The sequence below is a fragment of the Symphalangus syndactylus genome, chromosome 10 (assembly GCF_028878055.3).
Source record: "Symphalangus syndactylus isolate Jambi chromosome 10, NHGRI_mSymSyn1-v2.1_pri, whole genome shotgun sequence".
Taxonomy (NCBI): domain Eukaryota; kingdom Metazoa; phylum Chordata; class Mammalia; order Primates; family Hylobatidae; genus Symphalangus; species Symphalangus syndactylus.
This window is the reverse complement of record NC_072432.2, coordinates 44,656,808-44,680,655: the sequence shown is the minus strand read 5'-3', so window position 1 is coordinate 44,680,655 and position 23,848 is coordinate 44,656,808. Positions and strand designations below refer to the sequence as shown.

The window sequence follows — 23,848 nt, the reverse complement described above, 5'->3', positions numbered from 1 at the left end:
ACAGGATTTCACCATGTTAGCCAGGATACTCTCCATCTCCTGACCTCGTGATCTGCCTGCCTTGGCCTCCCAAAGGGCTGGGATTACAGGCATAGCCATTATGCCTGGCCTTGTTTTTGATTTTTTAACTACAAATACTCTGGTCATGATTAGTCAGCTGTAGAATGGCTAATAATATATAGTTAAAATGCTATTATTATGCCATGCTAGTTTCAGGGGAATGCTTACTTCCCAAAATGAAATATCTAGTGAAGAAGACCACCATAAAACAAGTAAGCCTCATTGACTGCTGACTGTTTTCCAGACCCTGGGCTAGATCTGGATTTCAAAGATGAAGTTTTTTAAAAATCATGGGAACCAGCAATCTATATTCCAATGAGGTAAATAAACAAAAACAATTCCTAAACACAATGCTGAAATGTGAACATATTCCAAGTGTTAGAAGAGCACTGAAGAGACAGTGAAGTTTCATGTTGAAAGGAAGTAATTCTCCACGTAGACAAAGAAGCATCTTATGCCAAGAAGACATCTACCAAGACATGGACCTGTGATACAGCCAGGAATGAAGAAACGGTGTTTGGCTTATACTGTGAATATGAGTAAGGCAAAAGGTTGATTCTGAGAATGGAAATAGAAAAGGCTTAAGCCAAATTTTTGAAGGAACTTGAAGTCTAAGGAGTTTAAACTGTTTTCTAAAGGCAGTGAAGTACATAGGCAATACTTGCAACAAGGCAGAAGTATGATCAGATTGCATATCAGAAAGAACAGTTTAGCTGTGCTAAAGAATGGATTAGTGGTGAGTGAGAACAGAGATAGGGAAAAGGCTTAAAAATAATAGTCCAGGTAGAAATGACAAGGCTATTAGACATGGAAAGGCAAAGATGGTGACAGATTTACAAAATTTAGGAGGTAAAATGTACAGAACTTGATGACAGAGTAGATGAGGTGGGGAAGTTAAAGATCCACGGGTAAGGAAGGGGATTAGCTGAGAATGAATCTAATTGATAGGAAACAAGGATACGGCAATTCCAGAAACCATAATAGAGAACAAAGTAATAGTAATCATCATAATAACATCAATAATTGTAACTACTGGTAATTGAGTGCTCATAGAGAGCTAACTACTAAGAAAAGTGTCTTATAAACAATATCTAATTCAAACCTCTAGATACCTTAATATAAAAGTATTAGTTCCCCTGCTCAATAGAGAAAGAAATTGCATTATGGAGAAGTTTAAATAATTTTCCCAAAGATTGAAACACAAATATTTATGTTTTCACAATTCATGCTTTTAGAAACTAAGTGTTTGCTCAGTGCTGGTCAGTTGGCAGTACCTCTTGGGGGTGGCCTGCCTTACCCAAGCACCCCAATTCATTTTCTAACACTTTGACTTGCTTCTTGAGTCTGAACAACATTAATTCTCACCCTCATGGCATATTAGTTGTTCCTTTAAATGCTACATTTTGGATCACTTTTTATGCTGGAAAACTTGTCACTGCACTTCATAGGACAGCTCTCAGCTGCTACAACCAATGGACAGGCAAGCTCTTTACATGGTTGCTAATGAGCTCTCAGGGCTGTAACAATATCTGTCCTTTGACAGTTGCTGAAATCAGCATCCAAAGGAGAAAACTGAGAAGAGAATCAGGGGGAACCTAAACTGAGTTGGAGGATGCTTGTCATGTACTCCTATTTGTGTCTTTTCCACTGTTAGCCCTTTTGCCTGAAGCATCTGGTGCCTATCCTGTCAGCCATGTTCCATTTTTCTCCCCCTGAAGAAAAATCTCCTCTGATGTGATAACTTAAGTTGACTTGTTCCACCCCATAGAAAATGGGATTAGACTTAAAATTCCCCAAAGCCAGCTGGCAGGCCACTCTTGTCAGTTGTTGGTGAGCATTCTACACAATCAGGCTAAATGCAGTTTTTAATCTTAGAAGACAAAGAAGATGGAGATGGGACAGAGAGGTTTATGAGAGTTATTTAAGTTTTATGTGGATAGTAACATCTGCTCTCTTGTTAAAGGAAAATAGGAAAAAAAAATGAGTGAAAGTTTGCCACAGAGGGGTTACGCATTAGATTTCTTAAATAGTTGACAGTTTTAGAGATGTGTTTTTAGCAACATATTTAATATAACATTATTTCATTAATATAAAATTGTATAAATGTCCCAAAGAGTTTGCTATGAAGAAATTTATGACCATTTAGTATCATAGAGTCATACAATCTCATACTTGGAAGGGAAATCATGCATTATTTATTCTATTTCAGTGCATGAATTCTTCTTCAACAATATTTGTGAAGAATCACCTGACTCTGCCAGGGGAGAAAAATTCCACAAAAAATACCAGTAGAAATTATTAAATAAGGCATTGTGGAAGGAGGAATCATCAACATCACAATTTTTATATAAAAACACTAGAAACCTGATCAAATACTGATTTGACAGATATGCTTGACTTTAAAATCTAACCTACTCAATGTTAAAGCTATTGCTATCAGATATATCTAATAGACTATCAAATATTTAAAAAATTTAATTGTATTATTTTTATTTTTTATTTTTCTTTGAGAGGGAGTCTCACTCTGTTGCCGAAACTGGAGTGCAGTGGCACAGTCTCAGCTCACTGCAACTTCCGCCTTCTGGGTTCAAGTGATTCCCCTGCCTCAGCCTTGTGAGTAGCTGGGATTACAGGTGTGTACCACCACGCCCAGCTAAGTTTTGTATTTTTAGTAGAGACGGGGTTTCACCATGTTGGCCAGGCTGATCTCAATCTCCTGACCTCAAGTGATCTGCCCACCTCAGCCTCCCAAAGTGCTGGGATTACAGGCATGAGCCACTGCGCCTGGCCCCAAATTAATTTTAAATGCTTGAAAAGAGTTTCAGTGTTTATTATTCTCATTGAAAGAATTTTACAGAAACCTAAAGCCACTCAAATTTTAAAAATTTATTTTCACAGAATTTCTCTAAATCACACAGTACCTCAGTGTATGTACTGTTCATACAAATAACTAAATATAACTTACTTGTAAGCTCTCAGTATTGTTCAGTACCCACAGGTTGATGCTAGTCTGAACAGAGAACAGTAGCAGGAATAAAAAAATAATCTCAGTCAGGTGTCAAGAAGATAAGGCTGATTAGAGCAGCAAAGCATTTGCTTTCTTTCATCATCCACCACTTAGAGCTATAGACACTCATTTTTTTACTGTGTGCATGAGTGAGAGTGTGGGTTTGAGAGAAGAGACCTCAGGTCTAATGGGTTCTCAGAGTGAGCATTCACTGAGTTTTATGTGAGTATATGTGGTTAGGTAGAGAAACAGAGTATAGTATGAGTTATACATACTAATACTATGTTCACAGATAACACTTCTCTGGAGTACTCTAGATTTTTCCATTCCTTCTTTTTTTTTTTTTTTTTTTAAATGAGTTTTGCTCTTGTTGCCCAGGCTAGAGTGCAATGGTGCAATCTCAGCTCACTGCAACCTCCATCTCTCAGGTTCAAGCAATTCTCCTACCTCAGCCTCCCGAGTAGCTGGGATTACAGGTGTATGCCACCACATCCAGCTAATTTTTTTTTTTGTCTTTTTAGTAGAGACAGGGTTTTGCCATGTTGGCCAGGCTGGTCTCAAACTCCTGACCTCAAGTGATCCACCCACCTTGGCCTTCCAAAGTGCTAGAATTACAGGCGTGAGCCACCGTGCCTGGCTGATTTTCCCATTCCTTCTATCACCTGAGAAAATGTCTATTGTTAAAAAAGAAATGTCAGTATTTGACATGGTAAATTAATGTATATATTAGATGCCTATTAATGATTCTATGATTGTTTTACATTTTAAAACAATGATTGGGTATGTCTAAATATTATATGCTCAGATTTTGACCTTCAGATACAAGTTTTTGAAGATTACCATTTGTTGAATAACCTACTATATTTCCTTTAGAGGCTCATAATATAGGCTACAGCATTTCTGCTAATCTTATTCTAAACTCTTCTTAGTATGAAAAATACAAAGTGACCGCTTATAATAGTTACTCCCTTTCTATGTTGGGCTCCTGAAATGGCCTTTTCATTCTGTAATAAGCCATTCGTGTTCACTTCATTTTGCTTCAGTCCTTTTATTTTTGTCATCTTTGGTGCTATCTTAGTGTGCTATGATGGAACATGCTGAATCAGAAAACCTGTAATTTTTATCGCAAACATGTCTCAAGGCAAATTTATAAGTTGCAGCTGATATCAGAAACTACTAGAGGGAACATGCTTTTGTTATAAATTACAAAATGCTCTGCTATTCTAAACTTGAAGTATGTTGAATATAAACTGCCTTTTTTGTAACACCAGGAGCTTCACATAGGCAATATATTAAGATATTCCTCTAAAAATGCAATGTGTACAAAACAACTTCGCCAGCTAAACTATATTAAAACTCTATATTTTCAGGCTGTAAATCTAACATTTAAGGTGAAGCTATGCCACAGAAACCTGATCATATTAAAGATCTTAACATTAGATTTCAGTTTTCTTTTCATAGAAGGATAAGAAGGAGCACCAATTTATTTAGCAGCATTTAGTCAGGGTGACTATTTGGGCCACCCATTTATATATTTAAATGAAGGCACTGAAAAAAATTGCACTAAACTATGATCTCATCTCCATTAGATTAAAACCTTCCGATCATTATAGTTGAGTTTGATTGTTAGTACTGCCAGACAGCCAAGGGCCCAATCTTGTACTGGTAGGGTGTCTGGTGACCTGCAATATGGGCTTTCTCCATCCATAGACCTGCAGGTTCTAGATGGTGCTGTACAACCATCTGGTCTTCACCTTTGTATTTATAGAAACTGAACAAACGAGTATTGTTGTTATAACCTGTGTAGATATATTCCATTTCTTCTTCCTGTGTTTCCACTTTTGGGTGTCCTCCACTAAACAGGGGGATATATGTTAAAAATGTTCATGTTTATAATATAGTTTTACTGATACTACTGAAAACAGCAGTAAATTGCTCTCTTGAAACAAAATTTTTATTGTTATACTATATCAAGATAATTATGGTATGACCTACAAGTAAATGTCCACTCACTTTGTTATTCAGTTGCATCCTAGCTACATATTCATTTTACTCTTGCTTTTGCCCTCAATTATTCATTTACATTATAACTTTAGTTTATCTTTTACAAATGGTAGAATTCGTTCAATATTTTAGAATATTCCAGAGAATTCCAGAATTGCACTTTCTCTTCAGATAGGATGATTTAAATGCATTATTTTATGCAACAGATGTGTAGAGCAAAAAGGAATTATCATGGTAGTTTCCATGGAGTAAATAATATACATCAAAAACACAAAACTCAATAAAATGCAGATTAAATTTTGCTGAAAGTTACTATTAGAAATTGATACAAATACTCTTCTGACAAACATGGCCCATAATGTATTGTTCCCAACACAATTTTGTACATGATGGAGATTGGTGAACTGCAAGAGTATTCCCAGTGCCTTTGCCCAATGTTACTGTTGGTTGCAAAGATCCTCAGGAAATCATTAGCAAACTCCATCTAGAAACAGACCAAAAGATCAGAAATATACATTACATGAGATTCATGGCTTATGGTTGTAGAGTTCTGTGCGCATTCGTTCTTGTTTGAAGTACAGTAGAGTGTTTCAAAGCACCTGCTCCCATTCCCAAAAGTTAGTGAGTTGTAACTGTGCCCGTATCTGATTTTAACAGTATGTCAAAGGCAAAGTATTTGTTCTTAAATGTCAGTCATTAGAGTTGGGCACCTACACAAATTCAATGAGTTCCAGTGGAATGATAACTGGTTCTTTAAGCTGCAAAATATAGAGAGACTCAGAAACTCAAATGGAGGGAAATCGACCACCAATTTAGAGATAGATAACCTGGGACAAATAGATACTATCTGTAACACAAAAGATTGACTTAAAAATCTTGAAGCATTATTCTGAATATGTTTTCAGCTTTCCAGAAACATGAAATGTATTCTCATCCAAATAGAAAGTGCTCCCCCCACCTCCGCACTACACACACACACACACACACACAAACACACACACACCCACAGTGCTAAAGCAAATATAGCAAACGAAATATAGAAATAAGAACCAGCGTCTTGCATTGGAAATACTATGGTCTTTGGGGCTGGACAGACCCACATTTGAATTCTAGCTCTCACACTCACTGACTATGACATACTGATCAAGTCACTTATTCTCTCAACCTAAGACTCTTCATCTATAAAACAGGTCAAATAATTATTTATGTGAGGCATTTCTGTGAGGATAATGTATATCAATTGTCTGACGTGTGTATTCAGTAAATAATGACTATCATAACTACTAATTTTTAAGACTACATTTGACCTCAAAGCATGTTGTTTATGTAAATTCCATAATTTTATACAAATAAGCCTTGCTACCTAAAGGAATGTAGAACTAATGCTGATAACATATTGAAATGTTTTTAAAATTACTAAATTAGCATATGATTATCTAGCAGTCTAATTTAACTTGTCTTTGATGGAATTGCTAGCTTTTTCTCCCATGAAGCTTCACAAAGAAAGCATTGCATTACCACTAGACATTTTCACTTTTCCTTCAATAATAATTTTGTGTTCTCATAATTTGTATAAATGCCATGTACCCTAACAGCAGTTTTTCTTACACATTATATCGTAATATCAGAAAACAATAAAATAAGAAGAGAAATTTGATATATGTTTCCAGACATATTGCCTTTTTTTTCTTTTAACTTTATTCCCACTTGAAAATACTCAGTACTCTCTCTTGTGTCTCTCTTCTCTCCCAATAATCAAGGTCTCTCCAGGATCTTTCCAAGCAAACAGAAATCCCTTATGGCACAGTCCTAGACTCTGCAGTATATGAGCATGTCCGCATGAAAGGACTGAATCCTTTTGAGAGGGACAGCATGTATTCCCAAATGTGGCGGATGATCAACCGAAGCAATGGATCGGAGAACAATGTTCTGGAGTCCCAAGCAGGCATTCAAAAGGTACTGTCCATGGTTCTCCTTTAATAGTCCTTACCGTTTTGTGTCCCATGCTGGAATTGCGAAGTTGAGATTTGGTTTTTTTGTTTTGTTTTTTTGTTTTTTATCTTTAATGCTGACAGAGAATTTCCTGTTAAATTACATCTTATATTGATTTAAAGAAGATTTTTTTAAATGACTCATGGCACCAGAAAGGGAATTCAAAGTCCTCTGTAGTGTGTCTAACAGATCAGTTTCCATTTGAATTCCAAAATCAAATACACACGCTGGTATTTTGTTCAGAAAGGGGTTAAAGACTTAACAAACATGAAGTCTAAAAAAGTTTTTATACATCCCATTCCAAATATCATTCAAGTTATCTGATTCTTTTAAATGACTCACGGTATTTTCTACACTGCACTTGTTTTTAGATTAAACTGTTATCTTTAGTTGAGATTATGTGAAGCTATCTGGAAGTAAAAGTTAATCTTGTCAACAAATAAGGTTCCTACAGATGTCTGTTTCTATTCCAAATGTGAAAATCTTTATTTACCTCTTACTTTTTCTATAACTATCTATATTAAAAAGGCATCGAAAGACTGTTTTATGTGGAAATCTTAAAGCTATTTTTACTCTGAGCTGTAGCTTATAAACATATATACAGAAGCAATTCAAACCCTATCAACCTCTATGAGAGATCTGACTGTTTTTTCTTAAAGTTATCTCTAGTGACTAGCCTACTGAAAATCATTGTTGACATTTAATAAATAATTATGGAATGCAGGAATGAATGTCAATAATGGCAGCAATAGTGATATACACTTTTTCTCTCTGACCTTCCACCGCAGAATAATTTGGACACCAAGTCTGTGTTTCCTGTTCTAAAGGCAAACTCACTAATATCATCCTAGAGGATATTTTGATGACCATAAGAATTATTCTGTGACAGGTTCCAGCATTATTCTCTGCTTTTTCATCTGGCACCCTTTATCTGCCACTGCTACTACTATGGTCCCTAGAGTCAGCCTAGTAACTCTTGCAGTCAGCATATTGATATCATTCTTCTGAGAGCTGATGATGCTAACATAAACCTTTCTTCAAGTATTAATGATGTCTGGAAGGAAGTGAATATCCTGGAGATGTTAGCAATGGCCTCTATCCTCTTTGCTCTTATTATACCCCATTTTCTGGGGCTCAGTTATTGATTCTAAAATATTTCTTGGCTTTCTCCAAAGTACCATTGACTCCTGGAGTTTCAACATGGTTCTCCCAGTTAATGGGGTGGGGGGTTGACAGGTGGATCCACGTGGGTGAATGAACATGTATTTTGGGGGAAGGGAGGAGGAGGGTGGACATTTTAAGGCTTACTGGGTACTCATAGCATTTTAATGAATTTGTGTTCAGAATAAGTATACACTATGGCTTTGAGGATGAGTTATTTTCCTTTATATCATCTGTTAAAAATGAATTTGTTTTTTGATGATTAATATAAATAGAAATTTATAGTTCATATTTCTATTCCATTCTAGGAGCCAAAGCTCCCCCTGCCTTATAACCTCGTTCTATACAGTATTATTGCAGAGAAATTTCATTTTATTTCTCCCACCAGCCTGGTGTTGATGGACACATCAACCTGGGTTTGAATACAGCTGATTTTTTAAATAAAATGTATATCCATAACTAGTTACTCAAAATCTCTGGGCCTTGGGAGTTGCATCATGAAGATAAGAATTCTACCTCACACAGTTTTTGTCAAGATTAAATAAGATAATACATATAAAGCATCAATAATTAGTATGAGTAGAGCCATAAACCTTTCTCATAAGATGGCCCTGAAGATTATCTGAGATAATTTATATGTGAGGGATTTGTAATTATAAAGCTTTATTGTTTAATATTTCCTAATCTTAATGTAAAGTTGTGACATAATAAAATGAAGATGCAATAAAAGAGGTAGATAATAATTTCTATTCTTTGTTAGTCTGTTGATAAGGAGGGCTAATGAGTTCGAAAATGCAAATCAAGTCCTCAAATATTTATTATACCATGTGGATTCAGTTTTGTGATTTACTAGAGGGCTAGTGAAAATGCTCTTCTGAATGAATTTATAATAGAAAATATCTAAGTGAAATTTGTACTATATATTTCTTTCAACCCAAATTAGAAACAGCTGACAATTGATTAGACAGAGAGCAGCTAATAATAATAAGATGTATTTTGGTTCAAGCTTGCAAGGTCTTGGCCAGCTTCTATTAAAAAACAAAACAACCAACAAACAAATAATAACCTTTTCACCTGATAAAGTTGATTGGAGTTTCATGAAGTTGAGAACTATGACACATGAAATGTGGTTGCGGATTATTCTTCAAGAAACTAGTCTTGAACATTTCACACAGCAGCTTTTTATTCTCTGTCATTGATTTCTAATTTATACAGGCAGATAAGACATCAAAGGTCTTTTAGGTCAACATTTCACAAAAGGCAACACTTCTTCTATAATATCTTGGGCAAGAATCCATATATGTGTGTGTGTGTGTGTGTGTGTATGTGTACTATATATGTATATACATACATGTATATGTATGTATATATACACATATAGTATATATGTATATAGTATATACATATATATATACACACTATATATGAATATATGTATAGTAACTGCCTTCCAGGAAGGCCTGCATCACTGAGAAAAACAATCCTCACAATCTATAACTTTAAATAGATTCCATTAATGTCTCAGTCTGTATTTGTTCTTAATTGTGCTACTAGTCTCATTAAGTTTCTCTTACTCGAAGGTAGATACCGATCTCATCTACCATCTTGATTCTGCTTATACCAAAGAAATCTGTGTAAATGAGCATTAAGTCGATGAGTTCTGATTTGCTAAACTTGGTATCAAACTACCCTAAGTAAACTAAAACAGATTTTTTTTCTGCCTTGCTTTAACCAAGATCTTTTGCATAAGTAGAAAAAATATGATTTTTAAAATGCAGCTGAATTTTTTATGCATTCATTCAACAATTATTTATTGAGCACCTTCTATTTGTCAAGCAGTACATTAGTCACTCAGTTGGACAGAAATGAAAACAAATGCCTTCATGGAGTTTGCATTATAGTGGGTATAAACAATAAACAAAATAAACAAGCTCTATGGTATGTTCAGTAGTGAGAATTGTTAAGGAGAAAAAATAAAGTAGGAGAAGAGGATGGGAAATACCGAGAAGCAAGTAATCTGCTTTATTAAATCAGGTAGCCAGGGAAGGCTTCACTAAGAAAGTAACATTTGAATAAAAACTTTAAGCAGGTTGGAGAGGGTAGAGTATGTGTATGTCTGAGTAAAGTGTTTTTAGAAAGAGGGTCAGCCAGTACAAAGGCCCTGAGATAGAAGCATGCCTAGATGTTCCAAGAATATGAAGGAGGCCAGTATGGATTCAGAAATAAGGGATAATATCAGAAGTGCAACAAGGTCAAGAGGTAAAAGGTCTGGAGGTAGAGAGCAGATGAATCATGTAGGGTCTAGCAATGCAAAGTGTGGTCCTGTGGACTAGCAGTGTCTGCATCACGTGAGAGCTTCCTAAAAATATAGATTCCTATGCCCCATCCCAGCCTTTCTAAACGTGAATCTCATTTTAACAATATCCATAGGTGGTTCATAGGCATGTTAAATTTTGAGTTGTGCTAACGCAGGCTGTCTAGAACATTCTAAGTTGGCTTTTTCTCTGTGTGGGATATCAAACCTCAGGAGAGTTTTGAACTGAAGAGCAACATGATAATATATTTTGGCAAATCATAGGACTATTGTGCTGAGACAAATGGAAGATGACAACAGGGAAGCTGGAAGCCAGTTAGGAGGCCATGATGGTGACTCAGCAACATTCTGAAATTACACCATGAGAAGTTCATTTCTCTTAAAACCCAAATACTTCTTAAAAGACTATGACTTTGAGTAGTTATTGGCATTAGCACCTTAGTGGAATTTAGTCTATTAGATTATTTCAGAAGGGCCTAGGATATAAACAGATATAGCTTCTGAGAGCAGCTGTAGAAACTTCCAGGTGGCAGGTAAGGATCTAACCAGAAATTAAGGATCATGTAGAGCACTAAAATAGGGAAGTCTCTGATTATTATGGGGGCAGTATTCACTTCCCATTAATCGATTATAACTCTTGGGAAAAAACAAATCATTCTAGAATCTCAGCATAGAAGACCACTAGAGAAGTAAATAAAACCAGGATTGGTAGGATTTGTAAGTGAATAATACTTCAGACTATGAAATTCCAAGGGGATGTACACTCAAATGGATACCATAGTAACAGGGAAGTCGGTGGTGGTGCCAGCACCAGCAGTATTCAGTCATAAAGATAGCATTAATGTATAAGCTGTCTGTCCACAGATGTCTGAGAGCAATATGGGGAAAGGGGTGCTATTACTGGGGGGAACTCACAAGCTCCAAAGTGGGCATCAGGGCTGCAACCAAGCCCCTGGACTTCAGGGCCTAGCTCTAATCCCAGCTGGAAAACTGAAGTAGTAAAATGGAAGCCAAGGCAAAAGATTGGTCATATCAATATGGGCCATGTCATGGGTTTTAGAAGACTGAGGAAGGAAGACAAATCCCAGACCCTATGAACTAGTGAGTAAGCCTACTCCAGTTTTATTCAGCTCTGGCTGAAAAACTCAGTGGACTTGACCCTGCTATTTTACATACTCATTCAATACATATTCAGTGAATACCTATTGTTTCCAAGGCTCTGTTCTAGGCATTAGAAGGTGTAATAGAACGGGTAAAGTTCCTGCCTAAATGGAGATTATATTGTAGTGAAGAGAAGATAACAGACAAGCATAAATGTGTGCTCTAAAGAAAAATTGGAAGGGTAAGAATGGAAAAAAAAGCAGATCATGAAGAGGATGTTGCCATCCCGTATTGGGAGGTTGGGAAATACTTCTCTGAGAAACTGACGTTTGAATGGAGACCTGAAAGTGGACAGGGGGTGAACCATGCATACAGTTTGGAGAGAGGGGACAGGAAGTGCTCCAGGCAGAGGGAATGCTCATTACAAAATTCCTGAGGCAGAAGCTAGCTTGGCACGCTGGAGAGAAATGTCAAGAAGATCAGTGAGGTTGGAGCAGGGTGCACAGAGAGGGGGTTAGGGGATGGAGAGGCAGATGGATACAATCAGAGTGGGAGGTGGGCAGGATGGAGGCCATTGAAAAGGCTGATGCTTTGGCCCCACTAAAGTCCAAATTGTATCTTAATTGGTAAATGGAAGGCAGCTAAATTTCTCACATTCCTCCAAGTGATTCTGATTCACAATAAGGGTTGACAATCACTGATATAATATTCTATGAGTGATTTTAATAACCTTAGTTACTCTGAGATGAGAAACCAGTGCAGAGTTTTGAGCAGAAGAGTGACACAATGTAACTTACTTTTTAGAGGTCCGCTCTAGATGCTGTGTGGAGACCGGGGGCTCAAGGGTGGGAGTGGGGAGCTTAGTGAGGAGGCCACTGTAATAATCCAAGTGAGACATGAGGCGGGGTGGACCAGAGTGATTATGGTGAAAGTGATGAGAAGGGATTAAATTTAAACATATTTTGAAGGTAGCACTGACAAGATTTTCTAAAAGAGTAAATGTGGGGTGAAAAAGAGGAGTCAGGGATGACTTCAATGTCTTTGGCTTACGTAGGTGGAGGGATGGAGTTGCCATTTATTGAGATTGAGAAAACCATGACAAGAGTAGGTTTGATAACTCAAATGAGAATTTGTCTCTGGCATGGTAGTTAATATGAAATGCTTACTCATTATGCAGGCAAAGTTTGTATTTAAGGCCACAAGGCTGGATGTGGTCACTGAGGATGTGAGTATATCTGGAAAAGAAAAACATCTAAACACAATTTAATATTTAGAGGAGGCAGAGACAGAGAGGGCGTAACAAAGCATCAGGAAACTATTAGCTAGTGAGGTAAGATGGAAAACAAGAGAGAGTAAATGGTGGTTTACAAACCAAAAGAAAAGAAGAATTTCAAGAAGTTCAGAGGATCAACTGTCTGTCAAACGATGCTCATGATAAAGGGTGATGAATGCTAAAAATTAATTGTAGTTTTGGAAACCGGCAGTCACTGGTGACCTGACAACAACAGGCCTGGTAGAGTAGAAGAAGAGATTAGAGAGAGATTGGAGAAAAGAAAAGAAGTAAAAGAGAGGATGTGGAGATTATGAGACTAGAAAAAAGAGATTATGAGAACCAGGTACTGGAAAAAAAAATACCTATACAAATAATCGAATCACCAAGAATAAACACAGAACTAGTATTTGAGAGAGTGACAGAGAGCCAAGTGATAAAATCTTCAAGCCATGTTGGAGGAGTGACACTGATAACTGTAGTAAAACTGACAAGTAGATACTATAGCTCTTTTTAAAGAAGTAACTCCTTTTTAAAGAAATTTTACTGAAAGAAAATGCTGAGTAATGAGAGGAGTTTCTGGAGTAGGATGTCAGGTTTGGGGAAATTTTTTACAAAAGAAGACATATACAGTATCTGTGTATTGATGGGAGTATGCGATAAAGAGAAGGAAACCCATGATACAGGAAAAAGACTGCAGTATTGCTGGAGAACTTTCGTTGATTAGGAGATAAGTTATGGCATCTTACTGCACAGGTAGACGGTTTGGACTTAGAAGCACAGTCCATCCATAGTAAGAGGAGAGAAGGACATAAGTTAGAAGATGTGGTGGTGGGAGCATAAGGAAGTTCATCCTTGACTGCTTGTATTATATTTAAACCAAAGTCATCACCAAAGTGTAAGCAGCAGGGCAGAGATTCTGGAGATTTGAAGAAAGAGAAAATAGGAATGGCTGTCCTGGAGAATCAAAGAGATAGTAGACTACTAAAATGTAATAAACTTTCTAGACAAGACTGAAGTGGTTTGTAATCGGTGGTCATGACTATAAATTGGGACCAGTCAGCATGATTGTGAGTATTTTTCTAGCCATCATCTTTAGCTGACTAAGTATAAGTGTAAAGTCCATAAAGAGTATATTTCACCAGAATTAGTGTTCCCAGAAAAGTATGATAGAAGATAATAGGAGCAAGCAAGGAAATTAAGAGCACATGCAAAAAAAAGTAATTATTATTATGAATCATGGAATCTGTGATATATAAACGGAAAGTGATGACACAAGGGAATTGAGGATATGAAAAAGGTGGCAGGAACAATGCATTGCGGGCCTAGATGGGACTGGAATTCTTGGAATCAGCAAACAAGGATAAAATTGGAAGTAACATGAAGCTTGTTCTGAGATGACACATTTGAAATTGAAATGATGAAGCGAATACAGTTATTGAAATTGATGACATGGGATTTGGTGGCTGAGGTAGTAGAAAAGACAAAATCTTTGGAGAAGAGGAAGTCTTGAGAGTGAAAAAGAAAGTACTGGAAAGAGATGCTTATGTGAATAATCAAATCGCCAAGAAGAAACGCAGAACTCCTATTTGGGAGAGTGACAGAAAGCCAAGTGACAAAAATATTCAAATAATGTTGGAGGAGTGATGCAGGGTCGGTAGGTGACCACAGTAACACTGAGTGGCAGGTAGTAAAGTCTGATAACATAAGCTTCAAAGCTGGAGAATTTTCAGGACAAGGGTGTAGAAATGGTGTGAGGGGCAAAGAGGATACCAACACCGGATCCTGTCCCAGTGGTATGAGTGTTGTAGCAGAGAAAAATAATCTCCCCAAGACCACAGGCAATGCAGTATCCCCAGAAGATAAGTACATTCTACTTAGCAAAATAAAGTAAAAGGAAATTTCAAAAAACAAATGGAGGTTATAGGTAAGGTGATTATTTGTCCTAGTTTGCTTGGGACAGTCTCGATTTTGCCACTTGTCCCAGTGTTATTAACTGTATTCCCACTCATTCTCAAGAGTATTATCATTATGACAACAAATTGTATGACCTCCCTAGATACACACATCCTGCTAATAATAAAGTTTCATAGAGCAGAGTAGAAGAACCTGGAGAGTTGTAGAGGAATAGGAAAATGTCAAAATCAAGGGATGTGCAGATCCATATCAGTGAGATTTAAACAGTGATCTGGAAATTTCAGACTTTCCATGAGGGCAGCATTTAGGAATCCAGGACCAACATAGACTCTAGGCAAATTATGTTGATAAGATGAGTGTGGGGTGACAGGAGGGGTGAGCATATTGCCAGGTGCTTACTGAGGTGTGGGGCCCCTCTTCATCCCTGACAATGGCAGTGGAAGCTTGGATAACAGCAATCTCACCAGCAGCTGAAAGTCTTGAGGGCATTGCTTCCCACAGCTGAGTGAGGCTGGGAAAGATAGCAGCTGATACATGCCAGACTTAAGAATGAAGCAGCTCTGCACCATGTTGCACAAAGGAAAAAAAGCTGTGAGTAGAGAACAGATTTCGACTGCTACACAGCTTCATCTATACTTTGTCCTGACCTTGCACATTGGCCATATCCTCTTTTCTGCTTGTTCCATTCCCCTTCCTCCTAGAGCTATAAGCATCACTTGTCATTGAGTAAAAATGCCAAAGTAGATGACAATTAATGAGCCAGCAGCAGAAGGAGGGTGAGGGCTAATTGGAGCTTTAGTGAGTGACTTGCTAATATATTAACTAGGTATAAGACCTCAAAATCTGGGTTAGGCCCTTATTACAGAAATAAATAAGCAAACTGAAAATGGCTTGGGGAAAAACAAGACAACAAACTCAACAGCTTTGGTTCTACATAAGCGCCAAGCCTGGGCTGTCATACCACTGGACTTGGAGGGAGCAGTGTATTTGCTACATTTGCCCTTTTGCCAAATGATTCCAACAAATACATGATTCACTTCAGTACTACACCCTGCAGCTGAGAGCTCAGATACCACTGGCATATTTTCTGCTCTCTAGAAATCAGAGTTTTTAGGTCCATGTCAATCATCACACAAAGAAAGAAGAGAACTGCACGGTGGGAGAATAAAAAAGATGTAGAGATCATTTCTAGCAGCCGTGCTAATGCATTTTTAATAGCAGAGTTGGATGTTTTTTTAAGTATTATTAAGACTTATTTTTGTTTTTAACGATCCTCATGGATATTTGAAATCAAAATCAGTCTTGATTAGATGTTTTCTCAAAAAGAAAAGGAGAAACCCAGAATCATTGTGACACATGTAAAATTGCCTATGAAGACTTCTTAGGTCGTCATAAGCAATTTTACATAAGTTACAATGTGTCAAGTTTTATAGCAGATAAATCATACTACAAATACTACAAACAAACATGTTTTTCTAGATGCCAAGAAAAAATGTATGTGTGTGTATGTGTATATATATATATATATATATACACAAATTCTGTGAATTATACTGGATGCTGATGAAACAGTGAAGTGCTGTCTTATGTACATAAAGATGATACTACCAACCTGCTGTTGACAGAGTATGTTCTTTTAAAATTGCTTTTTTCCACAGTGATTTAATTCATGATGAAAGCCAGATCTGCTCCAATTCTTCTTTTAATTAGCTACATTCAATTCTAATTCATCTATTCATTCACTCATTCCTTTAATCAACAAACATTTATTCAGTGGCTGCTAAGTAAAATGCAGAACAGTAGGTACCCCACAGAGAGTTGTACAAGACATTGTGAGAACACAGGGAAAGGGAACCTAGCATGGCCTGAAGGATGAGGCTACTTCAAATCAGTGAAGACTTCCTAAAAGAAGTGATATTAAACTTAGAATGAGTAGTATTTAATTAGGTAACACAGAAATAACAATAAATAGGATAGGGAGGAGAGGGCCTGAGCAAAGGCATGAAGTTGAGCAGAGCATAGTATGTGCAAGAAACAAAAAGCAATTCCAGTTAGAAGAGAAGGTGCTGCAATAAAGTGGTGGGGGAGGAAGGTGCTTATGGAACAAAGACACCTACTGGGCCATGTATCATTGGAACTTGCTAATTGGACATTAATATAATAATTCAAACTAGATGAGCAATAAGATGTAAAAAGAATAGCAGAAGTATTTGAAATCAGTTTCTCGCTTGTGAAGAACAGAGAGCCACTTTGGACTTAGTTTTCTTCTGTATTTTAAAATTGTGGAAACAGAATTTGTTAATTCTAAGATTTTTTCTGAAATGAATATTCAGTGAGTCTTTGGGCACTAATTTCAAACTGTTTAATAGCTTATGAGAGAAAATGCTTCCTAGGAAACTTCAGAGGACTGTAGTGGGAGTCCCTAACACAGAGACCCTAACATCAAGCCTATGTTGTTAGTCCTGACTTAAAACACAGCCTCATACCCAAGTGAAAAAATTCTCCAAAGGATTTTCCAGCTTTCTAGTTCCCCAGGATGAAAAAAGAATAGATTGATGCATCTTTTTTTCCTGCTGGTTGCATTATATTCTCAAACTTCTTATTCCAATAAATATCCAAGGCATTGCCTTGGTTTAATTCTTACTCTCAAAGTTACTTCCCAAATTGGAAAATGCATATATATTTTTTAAAACTTTTCTGTTGGGTAAATACCAAAAATTAAAAATTATAATCCTACTGATATCATTTGGCTCTGTGTTCCCATCCAAATCTCATCTCAAATTGTAATCCCCATGTGTCAGGGTAGGGACCGGGTAGGAGGTGATTGGATCATGGGCATAGTTTCTCCCATGCTGTTCTCACAATAGTGAGTGAGTTCTTGCCGAGCTAGTGGTTTTAAAGTGGCATTTCCTCGTTTTCACACTAATTCTATTCTGCTGCCTTGTGAAGAAGGTACCTGCTTCCCCTTCACCTTCCACCATGATTGTAAGTTTCCTGAGGCCTCCTCAGCCATGCAGAACTGTGAGTCAGTTAAACCTCTTTTCTTTATCAATTACCCAGTCTCAGGCATTTCTTTATAGCTGTGAGAAAATGAACTAATACACCTACCATAATTTAAAAATTATTTTAGTCTCCAATTTTACCCTCAGAGTTTACCTCCATTAATAGCAGAGTATACATCTTTATGACTTCCTTCTTTATTTAAACAGGCCAGGTGCTGTGGCTCACGCCTGTAATCCCAGCACTTTGGGAGGCTGAGGCGGACGGATCACCTGAGGTCAGGAGTTTGAGACCAGCCTGACCAATATGGGGAAACCCCGTCTCTATTAAAAATATAAAATTAGCCAGGCATGGTGGCGCATGCCTGTAATCCCAGCTACTTGGGAAGCTGAGGCAGGAGAATCGCTTGAAACCGGGAGGCGGAGGTTGCAGTGAGCTGAGAATGCGCCATTGTACTCCAGCCTGGGCAACAAGAGTGAAACTCCATCTCAAAAATAAAAAATAAAAATAAAAATAAAATAAATAGGAGACAGCTGCAAAAATCACACATATGCAAGTAATCACACATATGAATACAATTTTTGTTTAATTTCCATTTTGACTTTTTAAAAGATAAAATGTTTTCATGCCCTTGTCTTTTTCAATTTCTTTGTCAAAAACCTCTTTCAGGTTAGTGTGTATGTATATTATACATATGTAAGTTTCATTTGCTTTCTGTGGCTCGCAGTCCCTGGCTGTTCTTTTATATCCTCAAAAGGGCCCTCCCTCTCCTCTCATTCTGATTTACGTATTCAGCGTTCTACAATTTTCTCCTTCTCAACTGCTAAATTCAATTCTCTGACTAAACATAAATGCCATGACTATTAGCATATCTTTCTGCTTTTATGTTTCTCAGATTGTCATCTTAGGCACTAAAGCTTCTGATTATAAATTCCTCCTTTCTTGTTAAATATCCGTAACTCTATTATTTTTTTTATTTTAAATCAATATGTCTTGCAAAATCCTTTAGGGCCCTGCTATCTGGTGCCAGCTTTGCCTAGGAGATAATAAAATAAATAAAATTTGAATGTCTTGATAGTGTTTGGGGGAAATAAATATATTACAATATAAAACCATGCTTATGTTTTATAGAAAATAACTGGCTTCTTCCGTTATTCCTTTATTTCTCCTATTATACATAACATTAAATACTGGAGTCCAAAAGTGCAGACTATGTTTTAAAAAACTCCGTAACTAAAGATAAAGCTTCTCTTTTTATGTGATAAAAATTGGCTTGTAATATAATCTAAGCACATCACGTTCATAGCTTTCATATTTAAAGTTCATTTTTTCGATACAAACTTTTATTGAAATTTTAGATTTTATTTATTTTTTAAAATTATAAAATACATGTAACATAAAATTCACCATCTTAACCATTTTAGGTGTACAGTTTAGTAGCATTAAATACATTTACATTATTGTGCAACCATCACCACCATCCATCTCCACAGCCCTTTTTCTTGCAAAACTAAAACTCTGTACCCACTAAAAATTCCCTCCTCCCATTCCCTCCTCCCCCCAAGGCCTTGGCAATCAATTCTGTCTCTATGAATTTGAACATTCTAGATATCTCATATAAATGTAATCACATAGTAGTTGTCCTTTTTTGACTGGCTTTCTTCACTTAGCATAATGTCCTCTAGGTTCATCTACATTGCAGCATGTGTCAGAATTTCCTTCAATTTTAAGGTTAAATAATATTCTGTTGTGTATATGTGTATGTGTATATATGTGTATATATGTGTGTGTATATATATCCTGCATTATATATATATACTATATATATGTATATACATATATACACACACACATATATACCCTGCATTTTGTTTATCTGTTCATTATCAATAGACCTGGGTTGCTTCTATCTTTTGGCTGTTATGAATAATGGCTCTCAATTATCTTGGGTATATATCCAGAAGTGGAACTGCTAGACAAAATAGCAATTCTAGTTTTAATTATTTAAGGAACTGCCATACTGTTTTCCATAATGGTTGCACCATTTTGCCTTCACACAAATAATGCACAAGGGTTCCATTTTTTTTTTTTTTACATTCTCACCAACATTTATTTTGTTTTTTTGATAGTAGCCATCCTAATGGGTATGGGATAGAAATCATGTAAATCTAAATTCTATTTTAGTATGCATTTTTAAGAGGCACTATTTTGGCTAATAAACTTGAATGACTATCTTCTTCACATTATGCTCCAATAAAAATTGGATTCTGCTTGCTTATATAAAGCTCAGCATTCCTGAGAGGTAAGACTCAATCTATCTCACAAATATGACTCATCCCAGTAGTGATTCTCAAAGACAGAAGAGACCAATAACCTACCAACCAGCCCCCAGCAAAAGAAGCAAGTCAGAATGGGGGAAAGAAGTATGTATAGTGCAGCAGAACAAAAACTCATGTTATTCTGACACATCCAATTGAGAATAATTTGTTTTCCTAAACTCTGGGAATGTTTATCTCTGCCATTGTGATTCCTAGAACTCATCACAGTTATGGAGCTGAAAGAGACTGCAGGGACCTTCTAGATTAATCATTTTGTTTTATGGATGAGAAAATTATACCTAAAAAGGTTAAGTGAGTTACCTAAGGGCACAGCTAATTAGTGTCAATATTTATATCTCCAGCCCACATCTCTTAATTCTGGTCACTTGCTCTTTCCATCACAGTTAAAAAAACTTAAGTCTGTAATGTCCTCTCAAAACTAATTAAAATTCACATCACAATTTGAGTGGTTCTCAAACTTTATATGCTATTAAGAATTGCCTAGTGAGGCTGTCCAAAATGTTTATTCTTAAACCTCCAAACCCAGATATCAAGATTCACGGAGTCTGGGGTGGGACCCAAGAATTAAACTAATAAGCAATACAGATGATTCTGATAAAGATTGTTCACAGATTATCTTCTGAGAATCACTCTTCTGGGTACTATTTAAAAGCCCTGGTCTTAAGCCAGTGATCTTCAAGGCATGGGCCCTGGTCCAGCAGCATCAACACCACTTGGTAACCTATGAGAAATGTAAAGTCTTAGAGCCCACCCCAGAACTACCTAATCAGAGACTCTTGGGGAGAGACTAGAACATTGCAGATTAATAAGCTCTTCAAGTGATTCCAATGCATCTAACATTTGAGATCCAGTGGCCTAGGCTCAATTTTAGTCCAAGCAAGCCACTCATTTTATTATGTTGCCTTCCAACTAAAGGATGTAGGAATCCAGGGCTTCGGGTGCATCAAAGTAATCTAAAATATTTGATCACCCTAACTGATACTGCCAGGAGAGAGTGTGTGTGTGTGTGTGTGTGTGTGTGTGTTGAATGTTTCAACACTAAGGAACAAAACCTTCCCTGTCTTTGCTCCTTACATGCAATTGGTTGAAAAGTAGAGGTTAAGTGAGGGGCATATCAAGTGGCAAATGTTGCTTCCCACCTTGTGACATCATTTACATTTTAGGAACAAAACAATACTTATCTGCTTGCTGCAAATCTTCACCTGGATGTCCTGTCAGTGCTCCTGCCAGCCGTATGTCTAACACTCAACTAATTACCTTTCTTTGCAAGTTGATGCTTATCTTTCTGTGTTCTTTATTTCTGTTAAAAGCATCACGGCCCTCCCTATCATCAGGCTAGAAATTGAGGAGTCATTTTCATTGCCTTCATCTTTCTTACCAGAGCCAAATAATTGCTTTAACTATCAATCCTGCCTCTGACACATCTCTCCAATTTATTCTCTCCTTTCACTTTCTACTTCCAATTTAGTAATTCATGTCATTATTACCATCCTCCTGGACTACAGAAATAACTAACTAACTGGCCCCCTCCTGCAAATTCATCTTCCCTCAGCATAGCACTGAAAGTGATCCATCTTTGCTCAAAAGCCTGTAAGTGTTCCACTTTATCTCTAGTGCAAATTGTTTATGCTAGCATTCAAAAGTCTCTATAGGTTGGTATTATTCTGTTTTTCAGTATTCATTTACTCATTCATTACTTAAATAACACGTATTCTGTATTGATTTGAGTATCTTCCCTTTCATATGCCATACATTACTATCAAATCAAGTTGCTGGCTTTCTCTGATACTCTGCAATGTTCTTACCTATCAGTTATTGCTCATTTCTTTCCCTCCATCAGGAATGCACTCCTCTGCCTGCCTTCTTTTTCTGTCCATTCGTTCTTCATTTTCAAGGTCTATCTCAGTTGTACTATGATGTCTTTCCTAAAATATTTTCTTCCTCCATTAAACTTTCTTAACAATGTATCCATCTCCACAAATGGTTTCCTTTTAATACTGTAATTGTCTTTGCTTGTCTATCGTTCTAGATTGTATGCTATTTTGGGCCAGAACACATACCTGATTCATCAGTGTATCCCTCTATCTCTATAGCATGGAGCTTGATTCTTAATCTTTCTTTCCAACTTGAGTGACTAAAATATTTAATAGAAATCAATATCAGATTATTCATGAATTTAGATCCCAAAATGTCTAAGCCTGGTTCCTCATAGTGTTCCTCTTAAAGAGACTAGATATTTATATATTTTCCTTGTGTTCTGAGTAGTACAACTTATTCATTATCTTTAAACGCTCCCAGTAAAATAATTTATAAGAACAGATTTCAGTACTTTTCAATTCAATTTAGATGCTATCAGTCTTGTATGTTTATGTAACTGAGACCTATCACTTTGATTAGGGAAGGAAGCCATGTAGAATTATGTTTCTAGTGTGGCAAAATGATCAGTTGTATGTATTTGTTTCGCATTTTTTGTGTAGAAAGCTGGGAAATAAGGCAGGAAAGACAGAGCAAGACAAAGGCTATGCTCAAGCAAATTGCATAAATTAAGGGGCATAAATTAAGGGGGTGCATAAATTAAGGGGGCACTAATCAAACAGAATAATCAGATGGGATCAGCATTGCTTATCTTCCCTTTTGCCCCAGGCACCAATATGGCTCCACATGGTACTGGAAAATCTAGTCTTTATTTGAAATTTTGATATTTTATAATGGATTTTTGCATGAATTTTGTCCTCTTTTCTTAAAATATTGCATTAGAGTATTGTTTATTTGATTCCTGAGTTTGGTGCACCCTTCAATTATGCACACAGGACAGGTGCTTTACTCACCTTATCCTAGACGAGGCCGTGAGAAGGAAGCAGAAAACAAAATGGGGAAGAAAAAAGAAAGGGAAAATAGAGAAGATGAAAGGCATGAAGGGAGACAGACAGTCTTTGTTAAATACTCTTAATCTTTATGTTTAAATATTATATTAAGCTGATAATAGATAAACAAAAACAAGTATGATGAAAGATTCTGCCAACATTGGTGTAAATCAATGTTGTTTATTTGTATACAGTATGTATATACCATAGACAGATGTAGATTACAATATATATACATATTACAGATTGCATATTTTTTTCTGCATATTACAATATATTATGTTCATTGTATTACTTCAGGAAGGTTGATTCTGAATTATTTTTGTTTTTCATATTTATGTTTATTTTTCCTTATTAGAATTAGTTACAATTTTACCACATTTTAGAAGAATTTGCCTGTTAATCTCTGACAATTTCCAAATCATACTTAAATATTTCTTTAAGAATCAAAGATAATATTTGACTTAAACTTTTGTTGTTTGGGCTAAAGAGGAAGATAAAAAAGGAGTTTGAATCTGAAATTCCCTACTAACTAGTTATGAGGCCTAGTCATTGTTCTGAGAAATTACCAGGTAAATTTCCCTAAATGTTGCATATAATTTGTAATTTACCCCAACAGAGGGATAATATGTGTTAAAATATGGAAAATGTGAAAGAATGGGATCAATAAACTTGGGCTAATTCAATGAATACATGTATTTTAATCTCCTGAGCGTCTGGGGTTTTTTTAACATTTAAAAATTAAGTTCTCTGTAGTGTAAAGATGCAGTGTTTGTTTTGAAAGAACATAGGAGACTTCCAGGAAAGAGTAGCTACTCA

General features: G+C 36.4%; 1 protein-coding gene across 2 annotated transcripts in view; it reads left to right on the top strand.

The window, feature by feature from the left end:
• The window catches only part of GRID2 (glutamate ionotropic receptor delta type subunit 2), a 1,458,882-nt gene that overhangs the window by 1,220,945 nt on the left and 214,089 nt on the right, over positions 1 to 23,848 (top strand). For both annotated transcript variants that reach the window (XM_055296994.2, XM_055296993.2), the window contains one exon: positions 6,832 to 7,027. In XM_055296994.2, the coding sequence (XP_055152969.1) occupies positions 6,832 to 7,027 (196 nt within the window). The remainder of the gene's footprint in view (positions 1 to 6,831; positions 7,028 to 23,848) is intronic.